At 37.6% G+C, this 13,494-nt stretch overlaps 1 protein-coding gene across 1 annotated transcript; it reads right to left on the reverse strand.

The window, feature by feature from the left end:
- Positions 1-6,208: 6,208 nt before the first annotated feature.
- On the reverse strand, positions 6,209-12,914 carry LOC116313245 (calpain-1 catalytic subunit-like). Its single transcript, XM_039618788.1, has 22 exons — positions 12,887-12,914; positions 12,547-12,810; positions 12,325-12,412; positions 12,122-12,237; positions 11,903-12,036; positions 11,619-11,808; positions 11,456-11,518; positions 11,240-11,325; positions 10,609-10,680; positions 10,258-10,400; positions 9,951-10,108; positions 9,626-9,637; positions 9,286-9,488; positions 8,650-8,698; positions 8,502-8,576; positions 8,339-8,396; positions 8,174-8,232; positions 7,963-8,031; positions 7,727-7,805; positions 7,510-7,623; positions 7,358-7,410; positions 6,209-7,012 (listed from the first exon to the last, which is right to left on the reverse strand). Exons 2-22 carry the CDS (start codon positions 12,778-12,780, stop codon positions 6,986-6,988), a joined length of 2,082 nt encoding a protein of 693 aa, XP_039474722.1. The 5' UTR covers positions 12,781-12,810; positions 12,887-12,914; the 3' UTR covers positions 6,209-6,985.
- Positions 12,915-13,494: the final 580 nt, after the last annotated feature.

Here is a 13,494-nt window from a genome sequence, read left to right on the forward strand (position 1 = left end):
GAGATACAGGAGTTGACGGAAAACTGTACCTGGAGCTACATAGACTCCGAGAGTAATCCAGTGGATGACCTGATGAGGGGCAAGGCTCTCGCTGAGCTCAAGGTGCCTAATTAGTGGTCTAATGGACCGTCCTTTCTCCTCAATGGTCCTGACACATGGCCAGAGAACCCAAGCTCTGTGCCCAGTAATGATGAACCTGAGCTTCGGAAGATGGTCTTCCGTGGAACCTCTATCACTTCCACACCTACCTGTCAGGATGGAATGGTGTGCAACACTTGGCAGGAGCTCTTGGATGTCACTGTTAAAGAACTTTGTGGTCAGGAGATCTGCACGCGATCAAAAACGAAAGAAAACCATGAATCAGCATATGAACATTACCGGATGCTGCTAAGGAGAAGCAGAGCGAAGTAACAGAGGTTTTATTAGAGACACAGCTAAGCTTTTTGCAATTTGGCATAATTTTAAAAAGTTTACATTTTTTCAGTATTGAACAGGAGAAATGAGACATTAATTTTCTTAAGCAAAGGTTGTAATTGAAACCTGTAGCATCAGAATCTGTGAGCTGTCAGCTTTCAACTCTGACGGGGTGTCCATGTCTGGGCGATATGATGAAAGGGTCTATGAAAAATACGTGCTATTTGTCCCGTTTCTATCCCTAATTTTTTTATTACATAAAATATATTAAACATGATATATAAGTCTCCGTTTTATATAACTACTTTTAAGGGTCCTGGGTCCCAGGAACCCTGGGTGGTCATGGATTTTTTTTATTATATTATTATGTATTTTTCCATTGCTTGCCCTAGGTCACGGTTTCCTTCCTCTGTTTGTGCATATGTGTCTGCAACAAAAACATAATATTCCAGAAACATGTGCCGGCGCCTGTTCATAACACAGGTGGAATATGTCAGCAACTATCCTGCTGGCGGACTGTCCAAAACCGGAACACCCAAAGCCACAGCCATGTTGGTGTTTTGTCATGTTTGATCATGCCTGTATCATTTCTGGGGGAGCAAATTACTTGGAAATAGTTTATTTTGAGATTCATTATAATATTTATTTTCATTTTTCCTGTAGTATATCAAAAATAAAACTATGAAATTAGTGTATCTCAAAAATAAAACTATGAAGACACTCAAAATAAATTTCTCGTGGTTGGAATCATTGCGTGCAACTTTTTGATTTACAGTGTTAGGTCACCCAGTTTAACTAGAAATGGTCCAATAAGTTGTCAATTTTTTTGTAGCATGCCTGCCATTTATGAGTGTCCTGACTTAATGCTGCATATTATTAAAATTTGGGCTATAACTGTTGTATTGATGTATAGCGTGGAAGGTCAAATGGCAGCAGCGAGTAAACTGGGAGATAAGCTGGCTCTATTTTCTCTTGCAGAAAGCAAAAGGAGAACACGACACAGGAGTCTGGGAAACATCTTGTGGTTTTGCGACATGGTGCTGTTGTGATTTCCACCACTGTAAACTCAAAACAAAGACGCACCCTCCACTCGCTGTTTACAGACTGCATACTTTCCAGATGACCACAGGTCCTCGTGATATATTCGTTATCGTGATATAAAATAATTCATATCGTGATAAATATTTTTTCCATATCGCCCAGCACTAGTGTCATGTCAGGTGAGAAAGGGTCTATGAAATACCCGAACCGTGACAATGCTACTCAGGTTAAAATGATATATTGTTTAACTTAAAAATGTTATTGTTTAACTTTTTTTCAGTTTTTTATTTGTTCCTGAATAAATCGGTTTGGCTGAGATTAAAGTTGTAGTTTTTACACACATGAATAAACGTCAAACAGAAAACTGAGTAAACATAAGTGTGAGATTATAGAGAATTCACTCCAACGTACTGTTATGTTTGAGGGAGCAAAGAGCAGGCGGCTGAGTTTATTAAACTCCACTGAGACAGCTGGTGACGCAAATCTGGCTAAACCGTCCCATTTCAGAGTCTCGCACTCCCGGCATTCTCTGTCTTCGAAGGACCCCGCCCCTCGTAGACTGTGAAGCCCTAGGAATTGGGACAGAGTATGTGGGTCTTCTCTCTCACGCTGTGGAGCCATCATGTTGTACTCGATTTGTTTCCTCTCCAGACATTAGATAACACATCACATCTTCTGAGTGCTTCAGTTTTTTACAGCTTGCTTTCTGCAACATTTGCTGAGAATCCGATCAAACCCCTGTTTATTAAAAAGAAAATCTTTATTGTTTGTTTATTTATACATTATTGTCCACTGACTACTAAAACCAGAATTGTAACTTTTGAATTTTCAATTCTGGCAAGCTTAGAAAGCATTGTTCTGCATAGATTGTGTAGTTCTGTGGGTGACCTATGGTGACTTATGAGAAAAGGTTGTGTTTATGCGTGTGTGCATCGATCAGCTGCATCAGCATGTTGCCACCTGTGAAGAAGGACCGGGTTTCACTCAGCTCCCAAAGGTTAATAAACACACACACACACACACACACACACACACTGCCTCTCGTCTTCATATCTTAGTGAGGACATCTCATTGAAATAATTCTTTCCCTAGCCACCTACCCTAACCATCAAAAATAAATGTCTAACCCTAACCCTTAGTGTAAACCTAACTATGATCTAATTGTAACCCTGACAATAAAACCACAGAAATGCCTTCAAACTTGTGGGGTTGGGCATTTTGTCCCCATAAGTGACTGTTGGCCCCCACAAGTATCTGGTCTTTAAGTCTGAAGTCATTAGCTGTTTCCAGGTCCAAACTCCACTTCTGGTGAAACGAACACTGCGGCAACACTGAGAGTTTAAAAACTGTCTAAATTCCTTGATCTTTAATAAAATAATCAGTGTGGCTGCTCTACCAGGTGTAACGAGTAAGTTTAAAATCCAAGCATCCATGAAAACAGGATTTATAAAATTTAACAGAATTAGAAGGTAGCAGGGAGTTAGTTTGCTAGTTTCCATCTAAAGATAATATAGCATGTTCTGACTGTGGGATTTCTGAAAAAATTAAAACGTACAGCTCTGGTATCAATTCCAACATAAATGAAGCAGTGACGTTTGTAGGGTTACTGAAGTTGGGATAGCTGGTATATAATAATGTGCTACGTGGTGGCTAGGAACACAGCTATGGTTAGCATAATATAAACACTGAAACTAGAGAATGAACTTTTTCCACTCGATAAAAGTTAACATGAGGTTTCTCGATGGTTAAGGTCAAATGCAATTGCATGTCAGGAGGCCGTTGACGGACCAAACTTCAGTCATCAGAACAACTGAGAGAATCAATCTACAATTCGAGGTTAGTCAGTAATATACTGCGCCATGGGCTGGGCTGTAGTTACATCGTAAGGTTTTAAAAACTCAGCTTTATAACGTCCTGCCGAGTGGTAATAAAAACCGGGAGAGGCTGACAAAATAAAGCGATTAGCCCAGTGGTGGCACAAGGTTTCAGCAGCAGCCTCTGATGTTAACTGGCAGCCCTTTATAGGCTGCTGCTAATTGGCCCTCAAAACATACTATTATCTGGGGTTACATAGTAAGCTAAACTAATAAGCTACAGAAGCTTTATTTACACAAGCTTGTGTAATTTTCCAGCTTTTCTTTTTACCTTATAAATATTTTCCTTATGGCAGCACAGTGTGTGTAACGGTTTATACTGAAGATGACATCACTTAATGTTGCAAATAATATTTTCTATTGAAAGCAGAGGGGAAAATGAGAACAGACAGAGTCAGAGCTGAAAAATCATCCTGTTTTATTTTCTTATTCTTTGTGAAAGCCAGTTTAGAGTCACCAGTGAAGATCTGTGTCTTTGGAATGTGGGAATCAGCCTGAGTCCTCTAAAGGGGAGAACATTCAAAGTCCACACAGAAGATCAGGAGATTAAACCAGGAACCTTATCCACTGAATCCCAACATCACTTCTTCAAACTAACCTCCAGTGTCCACAGAACTTATTCTTTTACATAATCATTATTCTGTTTTATAGAAATTGATGAACCTGGCCAACTATCAGTAGTATTATCTTTGTATATTTTAATCATTTAGCCTATTATTTCTTTTGGGTATGGATAAATTCATGTTATTTATCAGCATTTATCTTATCTGTGCAGAAAATGCACTACATGGCTGCATTTTGCCTATGCAGGCTGTGAAATAAATAGAAATGCCCAGCAAAAAATTATATGAGACAGTATGACTCATGTGACCATTTTGAACCCCACCGCCCATATTTCACAGCCAGCAGAGATAACACACCTGATGTCTGGCTAACAAATAGGAAATTACCCTATGGTGTTTTTTGTTAAGTAAATCATTCATGTATTTTATTATCCTGAATTAATCATATTAATCCTTCATTATGTGAAGGATTCTTTACATGATCTCATTTGTCAGTCTTGGTGTAGACAGCGAGAGCGAAATCTGCAGTGATGTTGGGTTTATAGGTGGATGGGATGATCACATACTCTCCAGGTTCCAGACTGTGTAGTTCAATGTGATCTGGCTCAGAGCTGTAAGACTAGTCTGCCTTCAGAGGCCTGTTCCTCTGAAAGAAATCCTGTTGCAGGCGTCCTTGTGGGGTCTGGGAGAAATATGAAGGAACTTTAGTGAAATACTCTTCTGAGTCTAAGTGTACATTGTTATTAAAATGCTGAATTTACTTTTGGTGCACAGGCAGTTTCATATATTTGTTATTGTTTGTACTTACCCCTGGTGGAATCTGTTAATTGGAAAATGGTAAGAATAACTTCATTAAACTGTTTGGCAGGAACCAATTTGCATAGTAACTCTAAAGGGAACCCCGGCCACTAAGACATGTTTGCGCTAAAATATGTACTGTGCTTTCAATAACACATATGTGGTAATCAAATACGCTAAATGTTTTCCTTTTAAGCACATTTTATATAAAACCGATTTACCAGTAGGTCGCCTTTGTTATTTACTTCTCAATGCACTCTGGGTAGTGATGTCATATTTGGGCAGCCCTTGTTAGCCTCCATGATCGGTATCCGGTCTTTAAGTGATAACGTAATGAATCATGCTTCCGGGCCCAAGGTACAGAGATTGAAAATGTGATGCCATTCCGGGGTAAAACCGCAAAGGATTGTGCGTACGAGTGGCAAACGGTACTAGCACACGCAGGCTTTCATATGAAGACAGTCACACAGCGATAAAAAGAAACACAAGAATGGCAAGAAGCTGTTGTATTATTAACTGCAATAGCTGGTCGCATGACAAACACGGGAAGCCGACGGGTAAAGAGATCGGTTTTTATCGGATTACATCGTGGAAGAGAAATTGTTTAAGCCATGTTTCCAAAGTAACAAAGAGCCAACGGATGGCCGACAGATGAATTTTTACAATTTTACAATTTTGCCTCTTTCTTGTAAGATTCTATAATAGAATGAAACAATAATGCCAATAAGTTAAATGAATTACGAAACACTCATTTTTTTTCTATTAGATCTGAAAATGTTGTGTGATACTACAACCTGAAACGACAAATAGATTGCGTTTGCCTGTACAGGAGATAAAGGAAAAAAATTTAACAACAGCTGTGAAATGGAATAGTCCAAATCACCAAAGTAAACTGGACCTGGGTTGTTGCAGGGATCTGAAGTTACTCAACATTTTGTGAGTGTATGCACTCACACTTAGGACCATATAATAATAAATATGTGCGTGATGAAAGTTGGGCAGCACGCTAACGTCCTTACTCTACTCTGTATGCTCGTATGGGTCTAACCCTTTCACTCCTTTGATTTTTTTCCTCGTACTTTTTTTTTTTGCCTTTTCGTCAAGTCTGACTTTGTACGGACCTGCCGTGTTCTCCGTCATTTTGTACAGAACTGTTTTTGGGGCAAATAAAATGCAAGTAGAGATTAAAACCGCAGAATTAATGATTACCGGTGCTGGAAATACTAGTGCTTGATGCAGTGTTTTGACTTTGTTGCCATTTGTACCCACAATGCAATGCGCGAAAGTCACGTGGTCTGTCAATCTCTATTCTCTGCCTAAAGTTTTTACTGGTTTCAATCATTTTTTAAAGTGTGTCATGTTTTCTATATTACTTTTATTTATCTATCTTTTTCTGTCTTCAAATAGCTGTTCAGCACTTTGTTTGAAAGTGTTTTATAAATAAAGTTATTATTATTATTATTATTATTATTATTATTATTATTATTAATTCCACACTGAAATAAGTACAGAAGATAATTCTGAGGGTATCAGTTTTTATTGCAATCCCAAAAAAAGAAAGTTGCAGATATTGAGAATTGAACAGTATGTGAACGTATTTATTTGCTTTCACCATTAATGCTGCTGAGTTACTATTACGCCTATGCCACCACATGTTTTACTTTATTTTTTATTTTTTTATTAAGTTTGTATAATTTGCTCAAACACAGATATTCATCACTGTTGAGGAAGTTATATCACTAACTGTCTGGTCCTAACTCCATCCAGGCTTTTAATAATAGAATGGAGGAGAGTTAACTGTCAAATAATCAGTTTCCTCATTTGTGTCACAACAACATTAAACAAAAAAAATAAAGAAAATCGTTGACATTATTGGTCTAAATGACTTTGGGGATTCCCCAAGTAATCCCACCCCCCAAAAAATCCCCAAAACTGCACCCCTGAAGCTGGCTCTAAAACTTAGTTCTAGGTTATCATGTTCCCAAACAATAATTAGCAGGTATACCTCTCTGACCGTGGCACCCTAATAGTTTATGAATGCAGCTGGTTTGCCTTTGCTGGTAACTTTCATAGAGTATTGAGAACTTTTTTGTACAAATAATGAAAGGAAATGGTCAAAAAGATCATATATTTGGCCACAGTGATTTGAAAGAAAGAAAAAGCAAAAGAAAAAACAATAATTTCAGCCTGGCCACCCCTATAAAAGCTGTCCAGCTCTCATACTGGTGCATTAAGACATAAAAGCAAGTCTGATTGCAGGAATCTTCTCATACAGTTCTCCTGATTTGGTCTGGTCTAGTTATACATCGAGATGACAGACCACTGAAACAAAAGAAAAGGCAACTTTTAGACTTATGATTTATTTAGGTTATGGCTAATTTCTGCACTGTAATGGCTCTGTATTACAGTTCTCCCATGTATGTGTTCTGTATTTACTCAAAACTATAGTAACATAGATAATGGATGGATGACTGTAAGAGTCATTTTCTTTTAGATTAGCTACACTTAACACACCTGTAACAGTAAAAGGCAATTCTTACTTATCCTAATATAATAATTAAACACAATAGCAAATGTTAATCAATAGTAACACCTCAAAAAGAAACTGCATACTTAGGTGAAAAGAGGTCTGCACCATTAAAGAGTATTAAGTGGAAATATACTCGCCTCATCCCAGTTCAGGTGGATTACGCCATCAGATGATTTGCCCTTGAAAATGTCTGTGTAGAAAACCCCCATGCAACAGATGTCTAAGCACATTTTAAAACAGATAAATAATGTGGATTTATTCTTCGATTTGTGGTTGCCACGTCGCTTACCTGACATCTTATCCAGGCGCAACATGAGGGTGATGAACTCCTCCAAAGAGGTGCTGGAGAAGCCTGAATACCGAAACATCATCAGCCCCACAATGCCATCATTCACATCCATTCCTGGTAAAGATACGAGGAGAAAGTGACGAGTTCTCCAGTTATAACGTGAATCAAGTTCCAAATGTGTTATTACACTTAAATGTGTGACAATAATTAGTGTTACCTGCAGCTTCCATCGCCTTCTGGAGCTCAGGGCTAGACAGGGATCCATTTTCATTCACATCACAGCGATGGAAGAGATTCTACAAGGAGGATGAACTTAAATTAGAAGCAAGTAGTTTGAACATATGTCATTTTTTCATTTTAAACTGCAACTGTTTTTTTGAGGAAAAAATCTCTAAAAGTTGGAGAAATAATTGAATTCCATCTAAACCTTGGAGACTATACTTGCTGCATTACCTTGTATTCTTGAATCTTCTTCCAGAGAATTGAGAATTCAGCGAAGGTCATCGTCATCCTTTTGTCGAGCTGTGCAGGTTAAGGATATCTTACAAAAAGCTCTTATCTCCAATACAAATGTGGTCAGCTCACAGTTTGATAATCAGCTTTGATAATTTTGGGTGTGGCATTACATGAAAACAAAAGGAAAAAAGCTCCATATTTAGGATACATCCACCAAGGCAATCATACTCCTGCAGGTATCCAAACTAAAGCCCCTGTGGCCACTCCCTGTGGATGGTTGAAAAACATTAATTTTCTTGATAAAAGCAAACAAATAACCACAAGAAACAAATAAAGATTTTGAACTTTTTCAGAGCACACACAATCATCTTACCATGAGGGAACCTGTCATTCAGGAGCTTCTGGAGTTGTCCAGGAATTAGCTCATCATTCTAACAAGAGGCAGAGAAACAATTAAAATGTATCAGTGTAGATGAAATGGATGATCTGGGAGAAAACAGTTAAAGATTTAAAGAAAGAATACAAAATTTTAACACCTGATCAGCGTAGAGTTTAAATAAGGCATGATTGGGATCATCATCAGTGACTCTCTCCTTGTCTTTGTCACGGATCTACAAGACAGCAGTAGTGTAAAATAGAGGCTAAAACTGACACATCAAATTATACAACACGGTCTTTTCAAACCTCAGAAAGATGGTCATTATCTTCATTTTCATCTCCTCCATCATAGGACCTGGATGCAGAAGAGAAAATTTGGCTTTGGCTGAAAAGGTTAATTAGTCTGAATAGTTGAAGATAGTCTGATTGTCCAGCTATCAATATAGCTGGACAATCAGCCTTCTCTGAAGTTGTAATCAGGCCAGACAACACCTTAAATGAGGATCACACTATTGACTGAGAAAGACACAGTGCAGTACCTTCCCCTGACCTTGAATGAATAAAAACTACAGCTGAATGTGTTGATTAGTAAAGGAATGCCAGTTTATTATGACTGAACAATTATGAGGAAGTCGCTCTCCCACATTTTACAGTCTGTAGTGATAACATCTGATCACTGGTTAACAAAGAGAAAACTGCCCCATGGATTCTTCTGTTAACTAAATAACTAATGTGATATCATGATAAGGTTTGTTTTGTTATTTTGAGATTACCTAAATTAACTTAAATGAATGCTAATTTAACTCTTTATTACGTGAAAACAGGGTAAAATATCATATTAGATTTGACTTTCAGCCAAGCAACCATCCTATTAAAATAAGGCACTTTGGAAAAAAGGTCTTCAGTGGGACATATATGTGAAATGTCAGAGAAAGCCTTTACCTGATCTTAACATCAGCTTTGGTGTAGATGGTAAGAACAAAGTCTGCAGTAACATTGGGTTTGTTCGTGAACGGGATGATCACATACTCTCCAGGTTCCAGACTTAGGAGTTCAACCACCTCTCTGAAACCAGTATAAATGGTTGGTGCCTTCACAGGACTGGTCCTGTTAAAGAAATCAGACCCCAGGCGTCCTTGTGGGGTCTGGGAGAAATATGAAGGAATGTATATGATGAAATTGTTTCCCAAGTATCAGTGTATATTACTCAGGTTAATTCAACGCTGACTTTACTTTCAGTGCATAGGCAACGTTTCATATATTTATCATTGTTTGTACTTACCCCTGGCCGGACCTGTTGATTGTAAAACAGAAACAAAAGTTTCATTCAGCAGTTTTGCTTGTTTCCATGGTAACATTCAACAGTGAATGAGAAATCAGTGACGGGCAGTGTTTCCAAGAATATGTGTGGTTTCTTTCTTTTTTTTTATGTTACTAACTTAGCTGTCGTGCTGGGTAGGTACTGCTGCTTTGGTAGTAATGTCATTGAATTTGTTGTTCAAAAATTATTTTAATAGCTTTTAACAATTTATTTTTTTCTTCTTCACTATTCAGTTGTAGTATTTAACAGTTATTTATATTTCAGGAAGACCATTCAGAATAAATACCTTATAGATGGTAAGTCCAATGGGGTTGAGCTTTATCTCATTGCGAGAATCCTGCTGAGGTTTCTCCATCAGGGAGAGCAAGATGTTTTTGTCTTCTGGCTCCAGCCTGTCTATAACACTCACCTGGATGCGATACTGAGGGTTTGTTGCAAAGGTGGCTACAGAGAGTGAGGAAACATTAACAATGCAAATAACATTATGAGAGATGAATGGTGTTTGCATTGTGCTTGCACAGATAAATTGATAGAGAAACCACAATATTCTTTTACTGATAATTAAAGTTAACAAAGGAATGAACTCGTCTCACAGTGATTCGCAGCGCCTTCTTCTACCCTGCCATCGTAAATCATGCATTTCCACTGACATTTAAAGTCGCCATCAAGAAAGTTAGGGGTCTCACAGCAGATGAATACGGCACTGAAATAGCGAAAGAAGTCCTCCAGTTCCATCCTACCAGACAGAGTAGCAGATAGAGATTTAAAAAAGGAACATAAACATTAAATATCAACCAATAGTATAAAAACTTTGCAAAATACTGCATACTACAAATTGATCATATGATTTTTATTTTTTCAGAGCTATTAGAGCATAGAGCTTTAATATGCTTTAATAGCAAAAAAAAATTTCTTCATGTGGGACATTTAATTAATGAATTTACCAGAACTCTCCATCATCACGGTCGAAACACTTTTTTCGAACATCTGGCCTTACTTTGTTCCACAAATCTGACCTGAGAACATAAAACAAATAAGTTAATGACAGACTTCAATGCAGGAAAACAGACTTGTTTTTGTATATAAATGTGTATATCAGCCATGATATAACTATCAATCTATATAAATATATAAATATATGAGCATTTGTTTTTTTGATTTGCCTTGTTTCTGGAGAGTATTTTTCATTTTGTCATTTGGATGGAAGATGCTTATTTTGTTTTTATCTACAATAGAAAGGATCTGGCGATCATCCACCAATATTCTCTGTTGTGTGCGTTGTGGGTTTACAGTAACAGCTTCTTAATCCAAATGCCAAACCTGGAATTATTTCTAGATGTTTAACTTGCTTAGGTTATAAAAAAAAAGAAAAAGAAACTAAGCCACGCCTGTCAATCAAAAGAGCTTTGGAGTGAACTGTGTAAAGAATTCTGATTATAAAAAAAATGTATAATAAAGTTACAGTTTCATGTTTGCATATGTTTTAGTACACAGCTAGAACTGACAAAAATTCTGTCATTGTTAAAATAAAAATGAACCCAGTCATGTAAGTTGATGTTTGATAAAACCACAAACTTGTCGCTCCACTTTCCGCTCCACTCCCGTTTGCCCCATGGGTTCATGATTCGCACCAGTCTTACTTTGGAGCTGTTTAATTCCACCTTCAGGTGAAATGATAAAGTGAAAAAATCATAAATTAGAAATGCCTTTGCATCATTATCAGCAGGTACTGATACTGTCACAACTGTCCTTTTCCTATTTTCAACACACTTTTGCAGCTTCATAATTTACCTCAGTGATTTCTGTGATAGAATAAGCGTGCCCATCTACCAATCCAATGTTGGCCAAAAAATCCTGAAAAAGACAGTTAAGATAAATTGCCTATTGAGGGTTGTTTTTTTTTTTAAATTAATTTTGTTTTGTTTTATTGTTTCTCTAAAAAAGTAGTTCTTACCTTTTTGTGCAAAGTCCCACAGCAAATCAATGATTTGCACTCAGTGGCTCTGCTCAGTGTCAGCCAAAGCTCATCGTGGCTCGGTGCGTTGGCCTCTGTGAGATGGTAAATCTGGTTCACACCTCCAGTGAAATCTTTGCAAGCCTCTGATGATGACCCACCATGCATGTCTGCGTATGAACCACAAACTCTGAAGGAGACACACAGAGGAAGGGAAACATTTGTAAATATTTTCTGAACCTTCTGAACTGATTTACATGAAAGTGTGTGGGGTTGTTATATACTTGGCATATGCCTTCTCCAGCAGAGGAGCCCAGAACTCATTTCCATCTTTTGAGGACACAGACAGCAGCCGCTTGTTGATCGTTGGCAGATAATCATCGATGACAACATCTACCCACTTTCCAAACCTCCAGAACTGAAACAGAGAGGACAGCTAAGAATGTGTTGTGTTTCTGTTTTGTGAAGGTATTCTTTAGACACATTTATTAATCCTTTGTTACCCTGAAGTGAAATATTCCTGCATAATCCTCAAAGGACTGGTCCATTGGCACAACTTGTGCCATTAGACCTTTTTGGAAGGTCAGTGCAGATATTGCAGACAAAAACCAGCAGTTACCTGATAAAAAAAGGAAACTAATAGTTTTTTCAAGATTTGGAACAAAGTATCATTGTCATTAGCTATAAGCAAGAAAGTTTTGCTTACCCACTTCACCTTGTCCAAAGTCAAATCGTGATGTACCATCTGTACAGAAAGCAGGCTTATCCTTGTTTCCTTGTTCTCTCAATAAATCCTTGAAAAGACAGTGGAAACAAATCTGATATTAACAAGCATGTAAAAACAATGTTTCCCTACTGTACAGAAATGCTAACCATCCATCAGATTTCAAAGTAAAAGAAAAAATCAATATATTTAAAATGATTTTACTGCTGGTCGAAGCCATTTCACTTCACTCTCCTGTGAGGGACTCATGTCAGGCAGGTCACCCAAAGAACGACTGTTTGGTGGGAACGCATTGTCCACAAATAGCCCTCCTTTGCGGAGGCAGTCAGCTTTTATCTGAGCGAAATCTTGATTTTTGAACTTGGCAGGGTTGGAGGGGCTTCCCTCGCTGCCATCTTGGTAACGCAAGTTGACGAGACAAGTTTCAGATTTAGCCATGATGATGATGAAGAAGTCTTCAGGCAGATTCTGGTACAAGGGAAAAAAATTCAGAGACACCCAACTCCGTGTGAGAGCTTTTGTTGAAATCAACAGAGATTATTACCTGTGCACGGTGACAACCAACTGATTCTTCCTTGCAAGAGAAGCACCTTGGAATTGCCAATGTGATATGCGCAGCATCTTATATTCACACTGTCTTACATAAGTCTGGAATCCCACCCCCAAAGATGTAGAACGGTTATTATAGGCTGTGGCTAAAAGGCATGGTTTGAATAAAAAATAAAAACATGAATCTAATGTTTTCATTTTTTGTGCCAGATGTGATAAAGCTCCATATTGTTCTTTCTGCTGAAATCCAATACAGGTTTGGACATGTTGACACACGGCCAAAATGTTTTTTCATGTGCTTGCTTGATTTTTTTTAAAAAATTGTTTATATATCTTTTTTTCTTTGCATTGTGGCACTAAATAATGTGTTGTCCTCTTCTCAGCACAATGTAACACAGTAAATAAAAATGCAATTATTATTGTGGGAGTTTTTTTATTTATTTTATTTTTACTATAAAGATTATGTTTTCCACATTTCTTTCAGGAGAACACAGTAAACCTTTAGCATGTTGAATGGCGCTGCTACTGCTACATTATGCTGTTAAATCAGCTTTTTTAAATTATAAAATCCAATAAAAAATAGTATCAGCAGTTAATTATTTT

Source organism: Oreochromis aureus, linkage group 10 (genome assembly GCF_013358895.1).
Source record: "Oreochromis aureus strain Israel breed Guangdong linkage group 10, ZZ_aureus, whole genome shotgun sequence".
NCBI classification, from domain to species: Eukaryota; Metazoa; Chordata; class Actinopteri; order Cichliformes; family Cichlidae; genus Oreochromis; species Oreochromis aureus.